The sequence below is a fragment of the Miniopterus schreibersii genome (assembly GCF_964146895.1).
Source record: "Miniopterus schreibersii genome assembly, chromosome: 6".
In the NCBI taxonomy this organism is placed as follows: domain Eukaryota; kingdom Metazoa; phylum Chordata; class Mammalia; order Chiroptera; family Miniopteridae; genus Miniopterus; species Miniopterus schreibersii.
In genome coordinates this window covers 33,510,895-33,535,908 of record NC_138107.1, presented here as the reverse complement: position 1 = coordinate 33,535,908, position 25,014 = coordinate 33,510,895, and the positions used below count along the sequence as shown (strand labels likewise).

Sequence of the window (25,014 nt, the reverse complement as noted above, 5' to 3'; positions counted from 1 at the left end):
GTGTTTTGGGGGAACGCCAAAAGCTTTAGATCTTTTGCTGAATCATTTTAATGTGTTTCTAAAACAAATAAAAAACATCTGTAAAAAAAGTAAGAATAATACTGAATGGTGTGGAGCCTCTAATATTATGCAAGCCTTTGCTATCTCAAAGTTCCTTTGCAGTTCACTGATGATTAATGCCTTTGTGGGAAGAAGTCTATGAAATTTCTCAGTGCTGGCGACGAGCAAGTTGAAATATCTTTTTGAGGTCACCAGTGTGAGGCTTAGGGTACTTTTTGTGACTTAAGGTGCATAGCTTATATTTAGAATTATACCACAAGATATCTTCTAAACCTTCACTGTAGTGCGTGTTTCCAGATCTTGGCAAGGGTCTCTCTCAACAGCTCCCTTGTAGAAAGAGCTTTTTCTAACAGATGAGTGAGATGGAGAGAACAAGGCTAACACTTACTCCTGTTTTACTCAAGACCACAATAGGAGGACGACAGAGCAGTGTGCTCCTGCAGAAGCTGAAGCCCGACACTCCTTACACCATCACCGTGTCCTCCCTGTATCCTGACGGTGAGGGAGGTCGGATGACGGGAAGAGGCAAGACCAGTAAGTGAACCCAGACTCCTGTGTCTTCTTTATTTTTTTATTTTTAAAAAATATATCTTTATTGATTTCAGAGAGAGGCAAGGAGAAGGAGAGAGAGAGAGAAACATCAATGATGAGAGAGTCATTGATCAGCTGCCTCCTGCACGCCCCCGACTGGGGATCAAGCCCTCAACCCGGGCATGTGCCCTGACTGGGAATCGAACCCCGACCGCCTGGATCCTAGGTTGATGCTCAACCACTGAGCCAGGCCTGGCAGGGCCCTGTGGCTTTTTAATAATTGCAATTGGAATGAAATCTCATCTTTATCTGGAAACACTGGGGTGACACAGAGTTTTGCTAATCTTCAAAAATGCATTGAAAAGAATATTGCTTTTAATATCCTTGTTTGGAGTTAACTCTCTTTGTTTGTGGAGAAAGACACTTAATATTTTCTAGGATTAAAAAAAATGCTCTGAGGCCAAACACATCTCATCTCACCACAAGATACTTGTGGTGAGATGAGACATGTAACAAATTATTGCAGACATTCTTTCCTTTATTCACTACTTCAACAAATATTTGAGGGGTGCCCACGGTGCAGTGCCTGCTATGTTCTAGGGCTCCTGGGAGAAATCATTGAACCTGCGTTTCGTGTGTGTTTGGCTGTTAGGATCACACTGTGATGCGATTTCTGTGCATTCCAGAACCTCTGAATACGGTGCGGAACCTAAGAGTGTATGATCCGTCCACCAGTACCCTGAATGTCCGCTGGGACCATGCGGAGGGAAATCCTCGTCAGTACAAGCTCTTCTATGCGCCAACAGCAGGTGGTCCAGAGGAACTGGTAATTATTTCCTACAGTGAAAAATTCATGTTTGTTTAAGCTGTAGCTGAATGATTTAAAGTGGAGCTAAAGGCGTTAACTGATTTGTTTTAGCATCGATGACGTGTATATTCATTTATTTATTTTTAAATTTATCTTTATTGTTGAAAGTATTACAGATGTCCCCCATTTTCCCCCCATTGACACCCTCCATCCTGCCCCCATCCTTACCTAGGCCTTCATCACAGTATTGTCAGTGTCCTTGGGTTATGCATAAATGCACATAAGTTCTTTGGTTAATCTCCTCCCACCCCCCACCCACAACTCGACTGAAAGTAGGATAGGACCTTAGTGCCTGGGTGATAAGGGGATTGCGGGGAATTGGGGCTGGGGGAAGTAATCATTCCAGAGGTTCAAAGGGGGAGCCTAGGGTGAGTGTAGGGGTCTGGAGAAGTCTTCATAACCTCTTGTAACAATTTGTATGAGGGCATTATATTCCAATACTGCAGAGCGTGCTTCTTGACTTGGTCTTGAGTTAGGATTTTGAATATTCTATTGTTTGAAGTATTATTTTTTTTTACATTTTTTTAAATCAAGTGCTTTATGTTTTATTAAAATCTTTAGGTACCAATTCCTGGGAATACCAATTATGCCATTCTTAGGAACCTGCAGCCGGATACCCCATACACTGTTACAGTAGTTCCCGTTTACACTGAAGGTGATGGAGGACGCACCTCAGATACTGCAAGGACATGTAAGAAAGCAGAAAAATCTAGCCTTTTCATTATAAATTTTGCTTTTCTTTATAAAAGCCATATAGGCTCAGTGAAAAAAAAATTAGAAATTTCAGAATAATAAAGTAAAAACAAAAAAGTATCCATAATTCACCTCCTAAACACCATCAACTGCTATTATTTTAGTGTATGAAATAAAAAAATTATAATGGCATTTGTCTTTTGAAATGATAATTTCAAGATTTATAGAAGTGTATATAATCATTAGTATACAGTCATTGGTATATAGTCATTGGTATACAGTCATTAGTATACAATCATTAGTATGCCACTTTGGTTATTCTCTTCCACTGATAAAAATTCATTGAACTTTGCTCTGTGCTTTATAAATCTGTGGGAAGCCGTGCTTTGTAATCGGCTGTCTATTGTGAATTGTTGAAGCCTGTTCAGGACATGACTTGACTTGATTGCATGTTACTCTGGTTTGCTGAAGAAGTGCCTTTGGCATTAAAAATCTGCGTGCTTTCCTTTGCCTTTAACATCTTGAAAACTACTGTATAATGGTTTTACTTTTTTTTTTTGTAGTACTGCTTAAAGGTTTTTATATATACTTATAAATATTTCTTTAGCTTTAAAAATATACTTTCTGATGGCTGAAAGGAAGCAAGTATGGATGGCTTCTTTTAGTAAAAGATCAGTGGCCTAGAAAGATGATGCTATTGACTAGGTTACAGTTTGGGGTTAATACTCGGATTTAGTTTATGTTTTTCTAAGTCCCTGTTGGGCAGATAATTGAGAACTGGGGATCTTATTTCCTGTCTTTTGCCTTTAATTTTAATCATAGAAGACATTCATAGAATTGGAGCCACTATAAAACTCCTCCTCTCTGTCTCTCCATTACCTATGTCGGAAAACTGAAGCTTCTTTTCCAGTGTTTTATTCTTTATCCCTTGTCTCTTTACGGCCAACCCAGTATTACTACAATTATTAGCTTGTTTTTACAGGCAGCAACCTTGCTTCCATATAGATGAAGGCCATAATTCACTAATGTTGGGTAAATCTGGATTTGGATAGTTTAAATCTGCTTTTGTATATAGATAATTAGGAGTTTAAGGAGGAGAGTATTTTGTCCTTTTATAGAGTGTAACGTCTGGAGAAGTGATAACAAAAGCTCAACATGAATAAACAGACTTAGAAATATGCGTTGGCTTTTCCTTCCGCAGTGGTGAGAGGACTGGCGAGAAACGTCCAAGTGTACAATCCTACGCCCAACAGTCTAGACATTCGCTGGGACCCTGCCCCGGGGCCCGTGCAGCAGTATCGCGTTGTGTATACTCCTGTGGATGGCACGCGACCCTCGGACTCTGTAAGTAACTTTACCGTCTTAGAGCTCAGCAAGTGAATTTTATAGATTCTACTACGCCTCCTGCATGCTGTTGGCCCAGAACAATAGCCAGTTGTTGGAATGGCACCGAGTCTCAGGGAAACTTCGTTTCCTGATGAATGTAGCCTCATGTTTGTGTCATGTCGAGTAGCTGTGAGAATGCAAACCACAGACATGCCAGAGTATAGTGATGAAATGATTGCTTTTGCTGAATTAAGGCAGGTGTCTTAATTATAAATTAGTTAGCAAAAGTTAATTTTGGGGAAAGTGCAAATTAGCAATATGAGTTAAAAACCCCAGTAATAAATGCAAATCATTGCTAAACCTTGTCAATGTGGGCTTTTGTTTTAAAGTACAAATGTCTTATTATAAAACTGCCTTAGAGCATCCCTTCATACAAATTGCCCAATTTATCCTCAATTCATAGTACCATGTAGTTTTGTAAGTAGATTAATAATTTAGAAATCAGAAATTACTAATATGAATAAGGACAGTATCAGAACACATAAGAAAAGTAAATTTATAGACTAACATTATTTACAAGTCTTTATAAAAATAAACAATAATGATGAACAAAGATAAATGATGAACAATACATGTGTTTTGTAAGAATATCAGTCTGCATGTCCTTGTGTATATAGGATATATTCAGACAACATTGTCCTTATCTATTGCATAGAGTTGCTCTCTATTTTAATACAAAATTTCCCCCTCACCAGTGTAGAAGTCTCACGTGTATCTAACTTCAGGGGGAGTGTTCTTCGGGTTACTATCATGAGCCATGGATGTTATATTTGATAATTTTTACCATAAACATAAATGCAAGATTATTGAAGCTACTGAAGTCAAGTGGGAACTAACTTTGGAGAGGAAATTTTTGAGGCTAAATTACATCTAACAGTTGTGGGCAGATCTCAGGAAGAAGCACAGTAGTTGGCCTCTGACATGTCTGGGCTCAGCCTCTTATTATCAAAGTTATTATGCTGACTGCTAAAAGACTTGGTAAGCCTTTGGGTTGTCATCAGGCAGAATTTGGCATTTCCTCCCCTGCAGGTTGTGCTGCCAGGAAATACCCGCACTGTGCACCTGGAGCGGCTGATCCCGGACACACAGTATTCCGTGAACATCGTGGCTCTCTACCCGGACGGAGAGGGGAACCCCAGCCCCGCCCAGGGCCGAACGCGTGAGGCAGAAATCCCCCCCCCCCGCCCCTGTTCCCTCCCCCCCAGCTGGTAGGGCTCTCCGAGTGCGTGAGCAGTGCTGCTTAGCAAACACCAGAGCTGGGCCTCTTATCTTCCATTAAACAGGAAGCCGTTATAGCCGTTTCTTTCCCAGTCTGTACATTTAGGTTCAAACTTAATTTTATGTCACTGGAAGTTTGGTATGTAACCAAGCTCTGAAATGTAGCACTTTCTACGGTTAATGTTTTCACATTAAAACCATAGAAGATGTGTGTTTTATCATAGGGAGTAAACACCTTAGTGAATGGTGAAACACTTGAAAGTAACTTCCTTAATCTGACCCAGTTAAATTCTTTCATACTCCTCCCTCCATCCCCAGATCTGTCATGCTCACAGGCAAGCAAATGACTCTGTTGTATTTTATTTGTTTAGAACCTCGAAGTGCAGCAAGAAATCTGAGAGTCTTTGGGGAGACAACCAATAGCCTCTCTGTGGCCTGGGATCATGCGGATGGGCCAGTTCAACAATATAGAATCATTTATTCTCCCACCGTTGGAGATCCAATTGATGAATATGTGAGTCTGATTCTCACTTATTTGAGCATTTTGTAACCTGTCCTGGTCAGAGGGTGAAATTAAGCTTTCTTCTTTAGGACCTTGCTAAGATTAGAGTTGAGTCCTTGACTCTTGTGTGTCAGCTACATTCTACATGACTTTCTCTGATGTGATATTGGGACGTCTTGAATGTGCCTAGTATGGCCTTCCATACTGCAGAAAATCGACATCTTTGGGGCTTATTTTTATTCTAAATACAGGTTGAAAAAACTCTCTTATCTCATGAAATGCATATTTCTAATCATCTAATTACACCATAGGAATTAAGTCTGGTGAAACATGATATAAATTATTTTGAGCTACCTAAGTTAATGTTCAAATGCTGTGACTGTTCAAATCTTACCTTTTCTTTAAATAAAATTTACAAGGTCTTCCTTAAATAGCCATGCTAATTGATCTCTCTTCTCTCAAAATTTAATATTTTTCAGCATGCTTTGGTTTTGGAATATACATACTCTAATATTAGCTTCAAACTTTTTGAGTGTCACCTTTTATCTCCCTAGAACCAGATTCAAGTTCCTTATAGCATAGCCTTCACTATGCATATCCATTTGTTATGTATGGAAAAAGTCAGCACTTCCTTTAAAATTCAGTGATAGTTGAGTGGAAGATTACACGCAATGCTGGTTGTAAAGTGATTTGGTCTATGGTTTGCAGCCATTTTGCTACATATACTCTCTTAGATCATTCTCCTTCCATTATCACTATATTATAAAATATTTCATCTATTTGAACTTGATATATTGAGCTTTAATTTAAGCCCCTGTTTTTATTAATTTGAAACACATGTAATTGCCATTGAGTGTTTCTTATCAAAATGAGACAGCAGTGTTGCCGAAGCAGAGGTGCTCATGCCTTAGTGTTTGTTCAGCCTTCCCATGTACAACTATGCAGTTTCCCTTCAGTTTCTGAGAACTGTAAAAATAGAATTTCTTCCCCCAATTCACCCTTTTGTAAGCAAGAAACTCTATTCAGGGAGTGACTGGCAAAAATGATTCACATTGTTTATGGAAGCAAAGCTTAGGGTTGAAAGAGAGACTGAGAGATCTAGCTGATTCCTTTCCTCTTCCTGGAGGTAGTTTAATGTACTTTCCATTTCTTCTTCTTCACCTAATTAGTATTAGCCAAGCTGCTACTCTTGAGAGCAGAAACCCTCACCAATGTATCTCCAGTGGCTGGTGCCATGCCGGGCTCACGTGGGCGCTTGGTCCATATTTGTTGAAGGGGTGCACAGAAACGTAGCAGGGACCGTGAGAGGTGGAGACGAACGTACCACGGAGCGCTGCAGTCTCAGTAACCGTCCCGAGGCGCTGTGGGCAGCCAGTGCTTCCACCCTCAGCCTCCTGCAGAGGGGCTCCGTCGCGGAGCTGCTAAATGGCTAATCTGGGATTGGAGCCCAGATGTCCGACTCTTAAGCCGTTCTCCCCCAGTGTGCACACGCAGTGGGGACGACCTGCCTTCCCACGAGCTCTTGTGTGACAAAAAGAAAATATGGAGAAAACATTACTGTTTATGGGGATCCATGAAGCAATATTGTCTTTTGATCTGGAAGTCCTCTAGCTGATAATAAACTTATGATTTAACTTCCCCTATAGACCACAGTCCCAGGCAGAAGAAACAATGTGATATTGCAGCCCCTGCAGTCGGACACGCCATATAAAATCACCGTCATTCCTGTTTATGAAGACGGAGATGGTACCCATCTAACAGGAAATGGGAGAACCGGTAAATGTCTTTTACCTTGTACAATCCTTAAATGTTGCCTTCACCAGTGCATCTCAAATACCACGCTGGAGCTGCGTTAACATTTACATTAGACATGGAATCTTGTCAAAACGATATGAGAACAGAACTTGTATTTTCACTGTTTAAAGGTCCACTTAAAGAAGAAAAAGATGACAAAAATCTGCATATTTTGTTTTGCTTGAGATAGTTTTATTTCTCCTTTGGAAAACCATTGCGTATTCTTTGAATATTGTTTTTGTTTGTGTGGTATCAGTTAAGCCTGTAGCTGTTAACTCAGCCAGTTTAATATAAGCAAGGAACACTCCATCATGATAGAATCTTAAGTCAGATAAGTGAGATGATTAGCATTTATCTTCTCTCTACAAATGTAGCTTTTTTTCTTTCCTTAAAGTGTATATTTTTTCTATTGTACCAAGTAATTTACAAAGAATTACCAGTAATTCTGGCCCCCCTTTCGAGGCTACACTGGTGACGGTTGCTTAAGGTTTAGAGCAAAGGTTCTCCAGTTTGGTTGCTCATGGAATCACCTGAGGAGCTTTAAAAAATGCTTTGCCGGGGAGCCGGCCCCAGAGTCACTGATGTAACTGGCCTGAGGTGTGGCCTAGGCCTGCTGATGTTCTAATGTGCAGCCAAGAGTGAGAGCCACTGCTTCAGCATAAACGCATGCTAGGCTACAGGTGTGGTTTCGGTTTCTTGTAAATATTGGCATTCCCTTTTTTCATTTTGTTCAGCATGATTTGAGGATCCTTACTACACTCAGTTGCCGGTACTCTTTTTGTGCTTAAATGATCTTGACAACATTACAGAATTTGGGAGAGGTACCATTCGAGAGCTCTTAAGAGAAAAGCAGGACTAGAATTGTTTCAGCTCAGTCGCTCAAGGCCAGAAATTTATATATTTATTGATGTCTATTGTCTACAAGGGCTGAGGCAATGGCGACTCAGTTTAGTGATTATAATTTAAAATCAAGATGATTTAATTTAACAGCTTCTCATTTTTTATTTTCCTTTAGGTTTTAGAATGTATTTTGATACTTTTCTGGGGAAATGGCATATTTCAGAATTTTATGCTTATCAAGATATATAAAAATATCTTTCTTAGATATTGAATTTTCCAGGAAAGCTCAAAGCCATTTCTAGTTTTTCTTATGAAAAAGTTTTCAAGTTGAATTCCTTATTTGTGTAATTCTATGAGTAATAACTCAACAACTACTTAACATACTGCCTAACAGCGTTGGTTTTACAGCATGTGGAGTTGGAGGCAGTGCCTGTGAAGGTTTGAGGATGAACTCTGGGTTATGTGGGTGGAGAATAGAGCAGTGCTGGGAAAGAACACATTTTAGTCACTAGCTAGCTGTGTAGTCTTGGGCAAATCATATCTTATTTATGTGATAAGGTGGTTGGACGAGATAGTGTTTAAATTGCTTGTTGGCTAAAATAATCTGTAATCTATAACATTCTAAAAGTGGTATGAGATTTCTTATTTTCTTTCATTCTGCATCATATAACATACCAGCTCTGGGAATCATCAGCTCCTGAGTCCATTTGAGTTTCAGTTTGAATTTGGAAAACCCCTAAGCATTCTGTTGAACATTTAAATAGCTTTTGTTTTCTGGATAAGGAATTTATGGGATATTATTAAATTTCTTTCTTGGGGATGTACTATCAGTATTTATAATTGATACTCAAGTTCTGTGTTCTCCCTGTGTGTCCATGCAAGGTCAGTAACGTGTGCCAATACTTGTTTGCAGTGGGACTGCTTCCGCCTCAGAACATACACATCTCTGACGAATGGTATACAAGATTCAGGGTATCCTGGGATCCTTCACCCTCTCCGGTTCTTGGATATAAAATTGTGTATAAACCAGTGGGTAAGGAAGCACCTTTATCATCATAGACATGCACTGGAGAGTTATTTGGGTATGAGAGTATTCTTTTTCCATCTCCAGTAATTAGATTCTACTGACCATTCAGTTATCATCTTAACTCCTCTTTGATCAGAGGTAATGTTTCCAGAAATAGCATTTTAAGGCAATGGTCTCAAGTATCATTGTTACTATGGGTATAGGTGAAATTCTTATTAATTTGCGTGACTAAAAATTTTACCTGGTCTGTAAAATTGTACCAATTGAAGGTGTTTTGTTCAGACATCCTATGTGTAATTATGATTATGAATTAATGTGTATTTAATGAATACAAACTTCTGTATTTTTCCCATTATATCAAGGTTTTATTCCATTTGGGGGCATACATATTTTAGCTTATTTATGACAGGCTTGCTTTGAATGTCCCATTGATATTTTCACCTAAATGGATATCACCTTTATTAAATTATTTGCTGTATTTCTATGTTCTGTCTATATACTAAGAACAGTGGGGAAAAATATTCTGTGTACCATATATGCTAGGGCATCTTCCATGAACCCAGGAATGGCATGAACTTGCTGAAATTTCGTAGAAAATTTTCCTAGAAAAACAGAGGGTAAGACAAAGGGAAGGTGAACTTGAGTAAGAAATGGAGAGAGAACTTAATGGAGGAGTTGCTGTCAGGAACTGAGGACCTTTAGTCACTAAACTTATGAAATGAGGTCCAAGATGGATGTTCTTAGATCATCTCTACAATACATTGAAAAATGTTAATTTAGCACCTATTATGTGCAAAGCACAATGCTGGCAAAGTGAAGCTTAGAGAAGAGGCTTGAGACTCTAAGGTAGCTGATGGTGTGACTGACTTGCTCATTAAAGGAACATTGATTGCCTCCCGCTACATTCCAGGTACTGTGCTATGCTTTGAGAGTCAGAGGCTAAAGAATCCAGTCTCTGCTTACTGTTTTTTCTTCACCATATATAATGTGGCTTGTGCTACAGTGAGCAAGTGCACATGGGGCCTTGGAATAAATGGTGTTTGTATTATCATTTTAAGTTAAGGCATTTTGATTTTAAGAAAAATTTGAGATTAGTAATGACATATACCTATGTATTTTTGTGATTGTTATTAAAGGTTCCAATGAGCCCATGGAAGTCTTTGTTGGAGAAGTGACATCTTATACTTTACACAATCTCAATCCCAGCACCATCTATGACGTAAATGTTTATGCTCAGTATGATTCTGGACTCAGTGTCCCCCTGACGGATCAAGGCACTACATGTGAGTCATGTGTCTTTCCATGGTTGTAAGAAAAAGTGTAGCACAACTTACCAGGTCAGCCCGTTTTAATTTTATTTCTTCTTAACATACGCACGTTTCCTCTGCATTAAGTAAGTGATCAGCTAAACAAATTGATAGGTAATATAATTCAGTATACAAAAATATATATGATGAGATATATTTAGTTCACAAAAATACTGTATTTTGACTTCGAAAGAAAAATTATGATTTCATTTCATCATGAATGATCTGTAGAATTAGAGCTGGGATGTTATGTAGTTTTTCTTTACATTTGATGTTAAAACCTATATTACCCAAATACATTGATTTAATTGAAAGTTTTCACAGAAATGCCATGCCTATGATTTAACCCAGATAGATTTTGTTGTCACCAATTGCTTTAATAATGATTTAAAGACTTAGCAGATTGCCTTTCAGGATATCTCTTTTTCCATGAGATGTCTTTGACATTTGTAGTGTTGAGAGGGCCTATGAAGAATTTCTTTCCTCTTGAAAATCAGTGATAGAAAGGGAGACCTGTTTTGTCTGTACCACAGTTTCATGTATGTTTCATGTATATTTCTTATAAGGAAACACAGCAAGATTTTAGAATTTTTTTTAGCCATAGTGGATGTTTTAAAATTCCGTTATGATTTTTAAAAAGTATGTCCTTCTGCTTTTATTTACAAAATAAATCTATTATCTTTCTTTATTTTGTAGTGTATTTAAATGTGACCGATCTGAAACCTTATCAGGTCGGGTGGGATACATTCTGTGTCAGATGGTCACCTCACCGGGCAGCCACCTCCTACCGGCTGAAGCTAAACCCTGCAGATGGTACGTGTGCAAAGCAAGAAGGAGCTGGCGCTCATAGTAGCAACATTTTTAACTTCAATAAAGAAGATGCCATTTTGTTTACAAAGTTATGTATAAAATGTCTTTCAATGTAATGGATGATGACATTGGCATTCTCCCTTGTTGGCATGATCAGGAACCCGAGGACAGGAAATCACAGTGCGTGGATCCGAAACCAGTCACTGCTTCACTGGCCTTTCACCAGATACTGATTATGGCATCACTGTTTTTGTGCAGACCCCAAACCTCGAGGGTCCCGGGGTCTCTGTCAAAGAACACACCAGTAAGTTTTTGAGTAATCTGGGATGTCTCTGGAGGCTTCAGAATGGAATGCCCTTGGGGTGGGAGAGGTAATGGACTCCTGTGGGGGCCCTTCTCTGAATGAGCAGCAGTAAGATGATGCAGTGATGGCCGGTTCTAGAAGGTGGAGGCTCTGGCTGGTTCAGGAGCTTTACCTGCAGGAAGCCCATGTCCTCCTGTTACAGTTTGTGTTAGTTTAAGGAAAGGGCGAAAGGAGGGAGATAATGACTCTAGCAGACAGTGAGAAGCTGATATGCATCTCTATTAGTGACTTTTACTCCTTTGACCCTATCTGAAGGCCTTACGAACCTTGAATCTTGAATCACCCTTTGAATCTTGGCTTTGCTTTGTGTAGCTATAGCCAATGTTAAATGACTATCGATGATACCAAATTTGGGTAAAATAGAATTCCTAGTGTGTCTGTGCCAATGAGACTTGATATGTCATCAAGGATTTAAATTGCTCTTAAAACTTACCTTCTGTGATATGAAATGTGCACATACTGTGTTTTTCTAATTATTATTTTTAAAATTCTAGCCTTAAAACCAACAGAAGCCCCTACAGAGCCACCCACACCTCCTCCCCCTCCCACAATTCCACCCGCTCGAGATGGTAAGTACAGCTGATTTGGCAATTTAATAAGTAAGAGGGGATTTATCGCCTTCTTACTTATGCAGCCGATACATCATTTACAATTGATACAGAACATTTTTTCATTTATTACTCTTATTGAAAATTAGATTAAAAGAAAAGATTGCCAGTCATTTGTTTCCCCCTCCAGGCACATTTTGATGTGAATAGAATCAGTCATAAACCACTTTAGCTCTTCAGTTGGAACTTTTTCCCCTTAATTTTGCAGATCAGTGTCTCACAATACCTTACAAAGTCCCTGGTCACAGGGCAGGCATTTCTTTCTGAGGGCTGCTGGCATCAGTAGAAGCCATGGATCTTTTTGTTTATATCTGCAAGCTAACTCCTGGGCCTTTGGCTTTGGAAGTGCCGGTTTCTGACCTGAGAAGTGCCCTGGATTACACAAAGCCAGAACATTTCTATTTACTAAAGTCAGAGGCATAATCGTCACTTGAAACACTCACTATGAAAGCTGGTCTCTCAGTAATTTGGGGCAGTTCTCTGTGCTTTATCAAATTAAGTTTAAACTAATTAACTACTGGTTTATTTATTCCCCCACATGCTGTTTTCAGAGTTTAACTGAAAGCATGTCAGATTTTAAAAGTATTTTTCTTTTATCTTAGAAGGCTCTAGACTGCCACAACTTCTTTAAACCTATTAAATAAGATAAAAATTAAAAGTGTATTATTATAGGGTAAAACAATAATGGGTTTCTTTAAATTAGGTTGTTGAAAGAAATTCAGTAAATAATCTTGGCTCAAGTTTTTTTAAATACTTTATTTTGTAGAGCAGCTTTATGTTCACAGCAAAATTGAGCAGAAAGTACATGATGTTCCCATATATACCCTGCACCCTCACAGGCACAGCCTCCCCCAGCATCAGCCTCCCCCAGCCGAGTGGCACATTTGTTACAATCCATGAGCCTATATTGACGCATCATTATCACCCAAAGTCTATAGTTTATATTTGGGTCTACTCTTGGTGTTGTACATTCTACATGTTACGTTTTTATTTTCAGAATTTTTTTTAGCCTCCAAGTCTGAAGATTCAATTAAAGATATTTATTTTATTTCATCCCTTCCTTCCCTCCGTATAATTCTAGTGACCTAATTTAAAATTAAAAGACACCTTATTTGCACCAAATCTTTGATAAGTATATGCAACATTTCTGAACTGTTATGTTCTGGACCTTGTTGCTTTTCATTTCATTTCCTCCTCATTTATTATTTGAAGCTACTTGGAGAGTTCCATGAGGAAAGAGCATATATCTAAAGAGATGAAGTAATTAATTCCAGAGCAGAAACTGAGGGCCGATTAGACAGTGCCTCTCACACTTCATTGTGAGTAGGAACCGTCTGGGCATCTTGTTATTGCTGATTCCGATTCAGGAACTCTGGGACAAGGCCCAGGATTCTGTGAGTCCAAGAGGCTTCCCAGGCGATGCTATTGCCGCGGAACCACACTTTAAGTATCAAGGTGTTAGACTACATTTCTCAGTTGTGTAATTTCACTTGAATGATTCATGAGATTTGGGGCTTCCTTTGTGTGTTTTTTTTTTTATTTCTCCAGTATGCAAAGGGGCCAAGGCAGATATTGTATTCTTGACCGATGCCTCCTGGAGTATCGGGGATGATAATTTTAACAAAGTGGTAAAGTTCATCTTCAATACTGTGGGAGCCTTTGATGAAGTCAATCCCGGTGGAATTCAGGTCGGTGTCATTTCATAGGTGGATATTCACTTGTAATGTCTTCTGTTTCCCTCGAACTTCTCTTTTCAAGCAGAAAGGCTTTTCAGTATAAATTATGTTTTGACTTTTGTTATTTGATATTTTCATTACATATATATTTTTGGGAGGGAGTTGGGTGTAAATGATAAATAAGCAGAAAAATAAATGTTTCTTTAGGTATTCTCTTTGGCTAGATGATATTCTTGTTGAAGAATTTAGGGGATTCTGACTCTAACTTCCTGCTTAAAACTCTTACAATGATACACTTCCATAAAAGGTCAGCTGATGTTCTGGAAAGCAAATGCATTGTGATTGTCACACTCTGTTAAGTCAGAGGATTCAGTGATGAACAGTGACTGGAGTGGGCGTGTGGAACCCCGCCGTCCCCTCTGTCATGGCATTGCAGATATTACCTTGATCAGAAGAATGGCCATTGTTGAGTCAAAGGATATTTCATTTGTTTTCCTAAAATAACTACCAATTATCTTGCTGTGAAATTACTCCAAAAGTATTTGTTTTACTGGAGTAGGAACTTAGAGAAGTTTATCTTTCCATGAGAGGCTTCGAAGAATAGTTCACCATATAGATGTAACTTATCTGTAAATTTGAGAATCTCCTCACTACTCTCAGTAAACCAATGAACTGAATACTCAGGTTCAGTGACTCTAAACTATTTTTTTTGGTGGGGAGCAGGGTGTGTATGTCTTCCCAGGCTCCCATGAGAATCTGATAAAAGCTATTATTAGCTATTTCTTGGATTCTGCAAACTTGAAGATCCACTTAAAATTCCACCCTTTCTGGAGAGGCTTTCTCGATGGCTTTAGGCATTCCATGCTCCTGAAGGATTTTGTCTGGATTACTGTTATAGCAAGTGTCACTTTGTATGGTCATTACTGTGGCAACTGTCTTCTATCTAACTCATTGACTCCTTAAGGCAAAGGACTATATTGTATTATCCTTCTTCTGAATTTTTTTCTTTCCTTCAGTCCTCTTGATGAATTTTCTTCTTTACTTTGACAGCTTGTACTATTCATGTGGCATCTTAGAGACATTATGAAAATAAGAGATTTTAACACAGACCATAAATAATTTCATAAAGAAACCATGTCTTCTTTTATGGAAGAGTACTTTATGGAATAGAATAAATTTCAAATCCCCAAATAACCCTGTGGATATTATTCCAACCCAAGAAGAGTAAAAGGCCAGGCCAGTTATACTCTCAATTTAATGTGTCAACAGCTAAGTCATTTTCCCTTCCTTTTAGAAATTTAAGGTATCTAATAAAAAATAATAAATAGCTATAATATTTTATTAACTTCTATGTGCCAGCTACTTGGCATACATGATTACTGCACATGTCTTTAAAACAACCCTAGAAAGTGAGTATAATTATCTCCATTTTTTTCTGTTGAGGAAACCAAAGCCCAGAGCTGTCGGGAACTTGCCCAATGTCACAAGACTATTAATTGGCAGAGCTAGGATTTCAGTCCAGTGATTCCTGACTACAAAGTCTGTACTCTTTCCACTAAATCACACTGCCACTAAGTTTGTGATGAGTGCTGTTTATTATCACACATGCAATATTTTTATATTACTCTAAAGAATGGATGTGGTCAGTGAGAAGGAGCAGTTGACTGTGAAACCAATTGCTTAGCAACATTCGAGTTCAAGATGGTGCCTTCTCATTTTTAATTTTGGAACCTCACTGCTCCCTGATTTTACCCATCCTTTCCTATGTCCTGGAGAAAGGTACCATGTGAATACAGTATATTTACATTTTAATATCAATTATTGTTAATTTCATTGAAGATTAGAAATTAGACAACTTAATGAGACAACAGTAGTCAGTGTTATGATACTAGCTATAAAGAACTTATAATACAGTCAGGTCTGAGACACTTTTTTCCCCCATTCTAAAACTAGAGGAATCACTCGAAAATTGAAACAGAAAAAGAGATGACTTACCCTCACCAAAAACCACATTTTCTTTCAGGTTTCATTTGTGCAGTACAGTGATGAAGTCAAGTCTGAGTTCAAGCTGAACACGTACAATGACAAGGCCCAAGCCCTTGGGGCCCTCCAGAATATTAGGTACAGAGGAGGAAACACAAGAACAGGTACAGTTGATCTGAGTATATGTAGTCCTTCACTCTTATCAGCTGGGCATGGCTCTTGGCATTTGGATAGTTTGCATTGAGATGACACTAAAATGTTTCTTGCCACACTATACAGGTAAGGCTCTCACGTTTATCAAGGAAAAGGTCTTGACCTGGGAGAGTGGCATGAGGAAGAATGTCCCCAAAGTGCTGGTTGTGGTCACAGACGGTCGGTCACAGGATGAGGTCAAGAAAGCAGCTTCTGTCATCCAGCAGTCAGGTAAGATCAGGTGTGAATGTGATGCCTTATGATTGCACTAATTATTTTCACAGTTTTAAATGTTCAGGAATGATTGCAAGAAACCCCAAATTGCTCATTTTACTTTATTGTTCCTTTTGAATCTGTACTTCATACTCTTACAAGATTAGTTTATATTTAATTATGGAATGGTTTTGTAATTGCTCAGAAATAACATGGTGTACATTCTTTGTGTAAGATGTGACTCAGGGTCTGTCAATGAGAAAACTAAATTTCTCATGGCAGCTGGAAGGCTACAGAATGCAATAATGGGATGATCCTAGGGCAGACTTCCTGCCATAGCAGAAGTGAGTCTTGATGCTGGTTCCTGTGCAAGGAGAAACAAAGGAAAGCCTTCACTTTAGCACAGCCCTGCAGATGCAGGCTCAAAGCAGATTACTGAAAGGTACACTGCACAGGAGGAGCAACCAGGCCTCAGAGACATGTCTCTGGGATATATCTTGGCAACCAAACATCCTGAGTGCCTCCTGGCAACACTGCCCTTTGGATTAGTTATTTACCATTATTAGAGATGAAACAAGGTCTTTCCAGAACTTGCATTAACACCCTCTCCACAACACCCCCAGGGTCCAAGGTGGACATATGTTATGCATTATCTATTGTAGTAATTGCAAAGTACTTGGTTACATGGAATTGCACTGATCTTTTCATAAATTATTGCTACTATGTTATGCACTTTGAGCAGATTTCAGCATATTTCCTGCTCCTAACTGACTTAAGTTTGGGGTTATGAATGCTTACTCCTAATGTTACCTTATTCATACCTAATTATGTAACTAATTCCTTACATAGTTATTTTTTTAACAGTCAAATCAAGCTTTTCGAGTGAAAACCTTGTTTATTTATATTAACCTAAATAAATGAAAGTTAGTGCCAGTGGGAATTGTAGATTCCATTTTAAAAGTGAACAGAATGCTGCCTTTGAGCTTGAGTTTGTTAAGAATCAGTTTCAAGAGTCAATAGTTTTTATTAAAGAAAAATCTTTATTGTTGAGAGTATTACTCCCCCCTCCCCAGTTGTCCCCCTCCACCCGAATCCTGTCCCACATCAGGCCTTCACCACCTTATTGTATGTGGCCATGGATTTTGCATATAAATTCTTTGGTTAATCTCCCCCCCCCCCTTCCCCCTTCCCTCTGAGAGTCTTCAGTCTGTTCCACGTTTCTATGCCTCTGGTTCTATTTTATTCACCAGTTTATTTTGTTCATTAGAAGGAATCAAAATTTTAAATGAGCCCATTCTTGGTTTCTGAGTCACATAAGCTTAAAATGTTAATGATGCCTAAAAGAGCTGTAGAATTCATGGGCATATCAGGACTCTAGATCTGTGGCAGGAAATGTGCACCATGTTGTATTTTTCTGCTATGAAAATGTTTGCCTTGTGTTAGGGCTTTATTCTAGGAAATCCAATTAATTAAATTTTATAAGCCAGAAAATAGGAAGACCTGGAGAAACTACATATTCACTAAAGAGAGTTTATGTCAATTAAAAGGACTTGCTGCATACACTGAGAAAAGACAGCATCGATTCTAAGATTTTATTTTGAGTTGTTTAAACAATAAAAGACGGGGAACGGGCTTCGTCATTCACTCTGCAAACGCTGCTTCTCAGGGTTCAGTGTCTTTGTCGTGGGCGTGGCTGACGTTGAGTACAACGAGCTTGCCAACATCGCCAGCAAACCCAGCGAACGGCACGTGTTCATTGTGGATGACTTCGAATCTTTTGAGAAGATAGAGGACAACCTCATTACCTTTGTCTGTGAGACTGCCACCTCGAGTAAGTCACCGTCCACATGGGTTCATAATCTCACTTGTTTTGAAAAATAACTCCTTGGGAGGCCATTCCCTGTCTCATATGGGATCAAGTCTGTACATAAATAGATCCTGGGAAATCCCCAGAGAACCTGATGAATCATTGTTCCTATTGAGATTGTGCTCAATGTGTGTTTGTCAGAAGCCCATTTTAAGCTTTGAAGATGTAATATATTCCTTATATGGAAATCAAGTGTTTCATACATGCTTTTCCCACCATCCCAGTGCCTGTGACATTTGAGTAAATTAATCGTCAGCTTTAGGAATGCATTTGTAGAAGCATTGCCGTGAGAGGAAGGTTTTTCCCTGTTAGTAATCAATTGGTATCTGTTCTGTCAACATGCGTGCTTTGAGTAATGAAAAAACTGACTTGTACATGTGTGCTCCACAGAAATTCATTTGGCTCCCATTTGTTTTTTTGGGTGTAGATTTTTCTTGTTATGCCAAGATCTGAAGTTCAACTTTTAAAATACAGTGAAGGTTAAAACATTGATTATTTTTGTCAATTTATCTTCTTCTCCATCCATTAGCACTGGTTCTTGGTATTAGATTATGGAGACATTTATGTGGTTAGTCTAGACTCTTGATCCTAGGCAGGGCTATGCTTTACAAGTGTTACATTTTCCCCTATTAAACATTATATTAGAACCTTAGAACTCTGGGAGAGGTGGCAACAGTCAACCATGGTCAGTGCTTTACTATGAACACTGATCTTGAAGCTCGGAAAGGAGCCGTACAGGTGAAAGGTGGGTAGGGAGCTACAGTTGTCTCACTTCCACTCCTGGTGGTCCTGAAAGCCACTCTCTGGTAACCCTGCCTCCGTGGGGCCACGGATGAAAACTACTGGACACTTGTCATTGTTACCAGATGTTTGGTAGGTAGCATGAGGCTCTGGGGAGTGGCAGAGAAGAGAAGAAGGTTGGATAAGGGCAAGCTCTTCTTGCTTTTGCAGAAATCTGGAACTCCCTGAATAAAAAAAAGTTCTTTGATCTATTGTAAAACATCTGAATTTTCCCCCCTTTAATTGTATTTTACTAGTCTTAAGAACATTGTTGAATTCTAACTGGACTGGAGATCGTTCATAAAACATTGTTAACACTGGCCAATAGTATAATTTCTCCTACGCATGGGAAGTGTACAGGAAATCAGTTATAAACGATTAGATCGATGTTTGTTTTTATAAACGTGTGAGCAATTTCATTACTTGATATACGTATGTAGCTACTTTCTGTCCATATACACTGTTTGCGTATTATGTTGGTGAATCATACTTAAAGAACACTGTATTTTGCAGGTTGTCCTCTCATTTATTTGGATGGCTACACCTCACCAGGTAAGATTGACAAACTTGGGCTAATTTTATTTCTGGATCTAAGCAATAAAGTAATGTAAATGACCTCACTTCAATATTTTCTCTTCTAATGTAAAGGCTTTAAGATGCTTGAAGCGTACAACCTGACGGAGAAGAATTTTGCTTCGGTCCAGGGAGTGTCTTTGGAGTCAGGGTCTTTCCCCAGCCACTCCTCCTACAGGCTTCAGAAGAACGCCTTTGTGAACCAGCCGACCGCGTAAGTGCGACCACAGGAGCTTCGCTTGCTCATAATGGGCCAGGCGTTTTTTGAGGCTCTTGGAATCTTTGCTGACTTCTTGGAATCCTGGAACTTTAGATTTGTCAGAAGACTCCTCAGGGATGACCTAGCTTCATTTCCTTAAATACGTTTGGGTGAAGTGTCTCCCACCAGGTCGCCCAGGAGACGGAGACTCCAGCCGTGCTCTTCTCGCACCTGGAATCTCGTGCTGGTTCTGCAGCACTGTGGGTCCCTGGCCCCTCTGAGTCTAAGGCTGGGATCGCAGCTCTGCTTTGTCTAAGGAGCTGTTGAAACAGGAAGGCAGCTTGTTATTGGGAAGGTTTCCCCCTGGGGCAGGGGGCCGGTGCAGTGAGTGCGGGAGGAGGGCCGCGTCCTTCTGGGCGCCTCGGGCCCTCGGAGATGAGAGGCCGCGCGCAGCCTGCCGCGAGGCCCGGGCGCTCTGCTGCGTAGCTCTAGATGCTATTTTACTCCAGGAGAGTTTGCACCTGGGACCGATAACCAGACCATGTATTTTTTATTCATTAGAATGAAAACATTTTAATCTTGAGAAGTATGCGTTTGGCAACTTAGGGGGAGAAAAGAATACGAAGAAATAAAGCTTCCAGTAACTTAGCACAGGGTCAGAAAATGCTGCCTGAAATTCGAAACGCTCTGGGAAAGCTGACGGAAAATTCAGACTAAAACCGAAACTGATTTCTTTTAAGGAAGCAGAGATGGTATTGTAGTTTGGCCGCACCGTGAGTTCCTGACTCTTGGATGGTCAGCCACACTGGGCCCCGGTGTTAGTTGTCTCAGTGAACCTTCCAGCCCTGTGCTGAGCTCTCAGGCCCCTCGAGGTCGGTACCTACCTTTCACCCCATGACAGCCCGCCCGAGTGTCAGGCTCATGGCCCAAAGGAGCGCCAGTGCAATTCAATTTTTTTTTCACTCGTTGACTGAGAAAGAGGAAGAAAATTGGGCAAGGTTAGACATCAATTAATACAGAGAAGATATTATTTTTAACATGGGATATTATGAAGATAGTAGGTTTTTGAAGACACACAAACTATTATTCTAACTTGCCCAGACACTTGTTTTAAGAAGCAGGGCAGCATTATATTCCAGGAGCACCAGTGGTGTGGTGCAAGGACTGGAAACCTCAAGAGACACTGGGCCCTCTGTCAAAATTCATGGAAGAATAGCTTCTCCTCTGTTGAAGAGTTAGTGATCAAGGCCTTTTTTCTACCTTTATTTCTAAAGATATATATATATATATATATCAGATATATCCATAGATATAAGGTTCATCACTTTAAAACGTTTATCACTTTATTTCTAAAGGTAGAAAAAAGGCCTTTAGTGCTTGTTCTTTTGATGTCTTTCCTAAAGTTTCTCCTTCTAACATGTTGCCAGATTATTATAAATGACTTCTAAGACTACCCATAATGAGATTATGGTCCAAAGATTTAAAATATTCTCTGTTTCTGATGAGAAACCCTTATTAATTAAATGGTCTCAGACAGAAAACCATCAGTTTTCCTTCAGTGATTCCCTTGAATAACGATGGACTCAGTTCTTGGAGGCCACATGGAGCCACATTTTTCTGTGTCTAACAGCCTTAGAGCAAAGAAACATTTCCTTTTAATTGAATTCTATCCTTGTCTTACCACTAAATGTTTGCACATGTACATGACTTCAACATTTATGACTGGTTTTATTTTGGGGAACATGTGAGCTTCTGGAGATTATTTGAGCTATTTTTTTTCAAGGAAGAAATTTGGAAGTGTGAAAACTGTTGGAGAAAGTGAGGGAGAAATTAAAACCTTAAGCCATCTTGTGACCTCATACCCCTGACACTAGTGAGATTTATTCTCTTGAAATTGCATCCATAGATATAACGCTTATCACTTTAAAATTATTATGTAGTTTTACAATCGTTTATGTGTCTAGAAAAAATTAATTATTAGGACAAAAGGCCACTTGTGAATTTCCCAGACTCTTGTGACTTTATCAGATTAGAAATAATCTATTACTACTTACATAATGGACCTTTAGTGCTTGTTCTTTTGATGTCTTTCCTAAATTTTCTCCTTCTAACATGTTGCCAGATTATTATAAATGACTTCTAAGACTACCCATAATGAGATTATGGCCCAAAGATTTAAAATATTCTCTGTTTCTGACGAGAAACCCTTATTAATTAATTCATTTATGTGTTTTATCTGACAGAGATCTACACCCAAATGGACTCCCTCCTTCCTACACGATTATACTATTGTTCAGACTCCTCCCAGAAACCCCCAGTGACCCTTTTGCAATTTGGCAAATCACAGACAGAGACTACAAGCCACAAGTTGGAGTGATTGCAGATCGTAAGGATTTTTATCTGATTTTAAGGCACATGTGTACACATTTTGATTATATTTTCTCTTTTTTCTTAAAGAACTTCTGAATAGGCAGAGTGGGGCAAAAGTAGGTTTACGGTTGTGAGTATACAAAACAGTTATTATTGTATTATTATTTATTAATTATTGTATTATTTTCCATACAAACAACTGTAAACCTATGTTTGCCCCACCCTGTATATATTTACTTGATATATGCTTTTATGTTTAAAGTTTTTAAAATAGAACTTATTAGTAAAAATTTTCTAATTGTTTTATCTCAGCTAAAACCATTGAGTTTTTTAGACACCTCACCAAAAAGAACCATCTGTTAGTACTTTCAATATAAAGTATACCATGCATGTGATTTATAATAATTATGTGTTAATTACAGCTTCTAGCAAGACATTATCATTCTTTAACAAGGATACAAGAGGTGAGGTGCAGACTGTTACATTTGACACAGAAGAAGTGAAGTCATTATTTTATGGAAGTTTTCATAAGGTAAAAATATTATCTAGTTATTTATAAAAAAAAGAATATGACTTAAAATTTTTTAATTAATTTTATTATTTGTTAAAATGTTATGCTAACTTGGTAGAAACATAACTATCATATATATCTTTTAAAAATAAAATCTTATGTTAATATCTTTTAAAAATTCGAATCATGGGGTATACATAACAATGAATGCCTATTTTTTTCTATCTACTATTTTATTGTGAACCATTACATCATTTCATTTCCAAAGCTTAATTTTTTTGATTATATTTTAATTGATGGAATCATTATTTTATAGAAGTGCTTCTGCTTGCTTGTTTATTGTAAATTTACAGACATGCCAGTATAAAAGTTATCATTATATACCAAAATAATAAAGATAAATGTTTATATGATTAACACTTACATGAACACACTTATGAATTTTCTAAAATATCTTATTGAAAGTTTTAAGATGCATTCTTATTGTCTGTTTTTGTTGATCTTAATTTTTTTTGTATTTCAACATCCAAGGATAATAGAGACTTCTTATAAGGCTCTTAAAAGATGATTAATTGACAAGAGTACTGAAATTCAGAATATTAGAAAGGAAAAGAACAATCTAGGTTAGGGATGGACTTTTTAATAGTATTTCTTCATCCACTGGGTTAGCAGGAGGAATACCTCTGGTTGCACAAGTCGCCTAAAATTTCTCTAGCATGACAGTCAGACAGCTAGTCCCATACATAGAAGACAAATATTTCCAGTTCAATCTGATTCTCAAGTGAAAACTGAAGACCTTTTCTGTGTTTGAGTAGATTTAGCTGTATTCTTGCTGATTCTCTTCCTAAGAACTTGGCTTCTCTCCAGAATGTTTTTCTTATCCATGAATTAAATTCTTGGTAAGGATGGCAAGAGACACTTCTCATGAAGCTTGACGAGGCTTCATGATGTGCACATTAGTGAGAAGCAAAATGCAATGAAGGAAAACAAAGGTCTTTGAGCATAATGGCATATGTTGAGCATAAAGTCAACAGTTTATTGACTCTCATGGTGAAGTGCAGTGAAATAAATGCCTCACTGGGAAAGCAGACTGTCATTTGACAAATATTACCAGCTTCAACTGCTCCTTATCTGGTATTAGATGTTGAATCTGGCAAAGTACTTAACAAACTTTTTAGGCTCATTGATACACCTGTTAAACTTACATTTGAATAACTTGCTAAAAAGGACTGTTTTATTTTTCCTTCCATACCTACTGAAGATATTAGAAATTTAATTTTCTGCTAACCAACTGGTAATCATTTCAAACTTTCACTGAATTCTTCATTTTACTTGAGAGAAAAAAAAGGCAATATTTTGCAGAGGTCTACAGTCAAGTATTGCAAATCAAGATAATTACTTTTGGGCATTCCTTCTTTATTTGCCTTTATAAAAAGGTATTTGTATTCTTAAGATTTTCTTCTCCTGAACTCTGTTCTCTCCTCAAGTTCTCTAATTCTTTGAACCTACACTTATTTATTCTGTCAACTCAAGTACCAAGTTCAACCACTATTGGCTGTTTACATTCTTTATTGATTCGAGGATTCAAACCTTCTTTCCTTTTCTACCGAATCTGGGAACTGAAGTCCTTCAGTCCTTGGGATAATGAGTAGTAAGTATCCCCAAAGCAGGACATGAGTGACAGTGACACTCAGGGGGCCCTTGGGAAAGAGGGGATGGGCAAAAGAGCTTAAGCAGGGAATGGCAGCCAGCTATGGCTTCTTGCAAATTCTCTTGAAAAGTTTTTTTGTGTCTCTAGTCTATTGTAACAGATGACATATATCCAAGTGAGAAATTTATAGTAAGAGGAAAAAGTTGAATAGATGGAAATTAAGTTTTAGGGAATGGCAGAGCTTGGGACGGAAGATGAGTTGACAAGAGTGTTCCTATTTCTTTCTGCTGGTCTGTGACCAACAATATTTCACAGTTTGGAAATAGTGCCGAAGCACTTAGGACAATGGTCTACAGATGAAGAGCCCACTGTGAAATGTAATTATACATGTGTTTAAATGCAATAAAACATATGGAAGAGATTGTAGCAAAATATGTTTTTAACATGTGTTTCATATGGTTGGCCTTGAATGACCAGTGTATTTGGGATAATTTTGTTACAAATTAAAAGTTTTGACTTTGAAATAATTCTTCTGGATACAATAATTTTTTCAAATTCTTTGCAATATTTGCTTCTGAGATTGTTCATAGAAGAGCCAACAAATAAGTTTTAGTTCTTTTAAAAATTTTTTAATTGAATTTATTCGTTAATAAAATTACACAGGTTTCAGGTATACAGCTCTACACTACATCATCTGCATATCGTATTGTGTGTTTATCGCCCCAAGTCTAGTCTCCTTCCATCACCATTTATCTCCCCTTTTTCTTCTTCTACCTCTTCCCTCCCCTCCTTCCCTCTGCAATCACTATACTATTGTCTGTGTCCAAAAGGGTGAAGGGATTAAGCAAAGAAAAAAAGTTTTAGTTCTTATTAGATAATAAATGTCTTGGGAATGCTTCTATGATGGTGTTCTTGAATTCAATGTTAGATGACTGTGCTGTGGGCATTTAAAGTTTCTTTATTTTTAGTAAGCTATGTATTGCTTTTATAT

The 25,014-nt window shown here is 38.3% G+C and overlaps 1 protein-coding gene across 3 annotated transcripts in view; it reads left to right on the top strand.

The window, feature by feature from the left end:
• Positions 1–25,014, top strand: part of COL12A1 (collagen type XII alpha 1 chain) — a 109,741-nt gene that overhangs the window by 58,999 nt on the left and 25,728 nt on the right. For all 3 annotated transcript variants that reach the window (XM_081139997.1, XM_081139998.1, XM_081139999.1), the window contains 20 exons: positions 465–594; positions 1,278–1,417; positions 2,021–2,150; positions 3,354–3,496; positions 4,568–4,697; positions 5,128–5,270; positions 6,905–7,034; positions 8,806–8,925; positions 10,056–10,202; positions 10,923–11,039; positions 11,194–11,340; positions 11,895–11,969; positions 13,557–13,696; positions 15,708–15,831; positions 15,947–16,090; positions 17,739–17,903; positions 19,233–19,271; positions 19,368–19,506; positions 21,735–21,877; positions 22,284–22,393. In XM_081139997.1, coding sequence (XP_080996123.1) covers positions 465–594; positions 1,278–1,417; positions 2,021–2,150; positions 3,354–3,496; positions 4,568–4,697; positions 5,128–5,270; positions 6,905–7,034; positions 8,806–8,925; positions 10,056–10,202; positions 10,923–11,039; positions 11,194–11,340; positions 11,895–11,969; positions 13,557–13,696; positions 15,708–15,831; positions 15,947–16,090; positions 17,739–17,903; positions 19,233–19,271; positions 19,368–19,506; positions 21,735–21,877; positions 22,284–22,393 — 2,556 coding nt within the window. The remainder of the gene's footprint in view (positions 1–464; positions 595–1,277; positions 1,418–2,020; positions 2,151–3,353; positions 3,497–4,567; positions 4,698–5,127; positions 5,271–6,904; positions 7,035–8,805; positions 8,926–10,055; positions 10,203–10,922; positions 11,040–11,193; positions 11,341–11,894; positions 11,970–13,556; positions 13,697–15,707; positions 15,832–15,946; positions 16,091–17,738; positions 17,904–19,232; positions 19,272–19,367; positions 19,507–21,734; positions 21,878–22,283; positions 22,394–25,014) is intronic.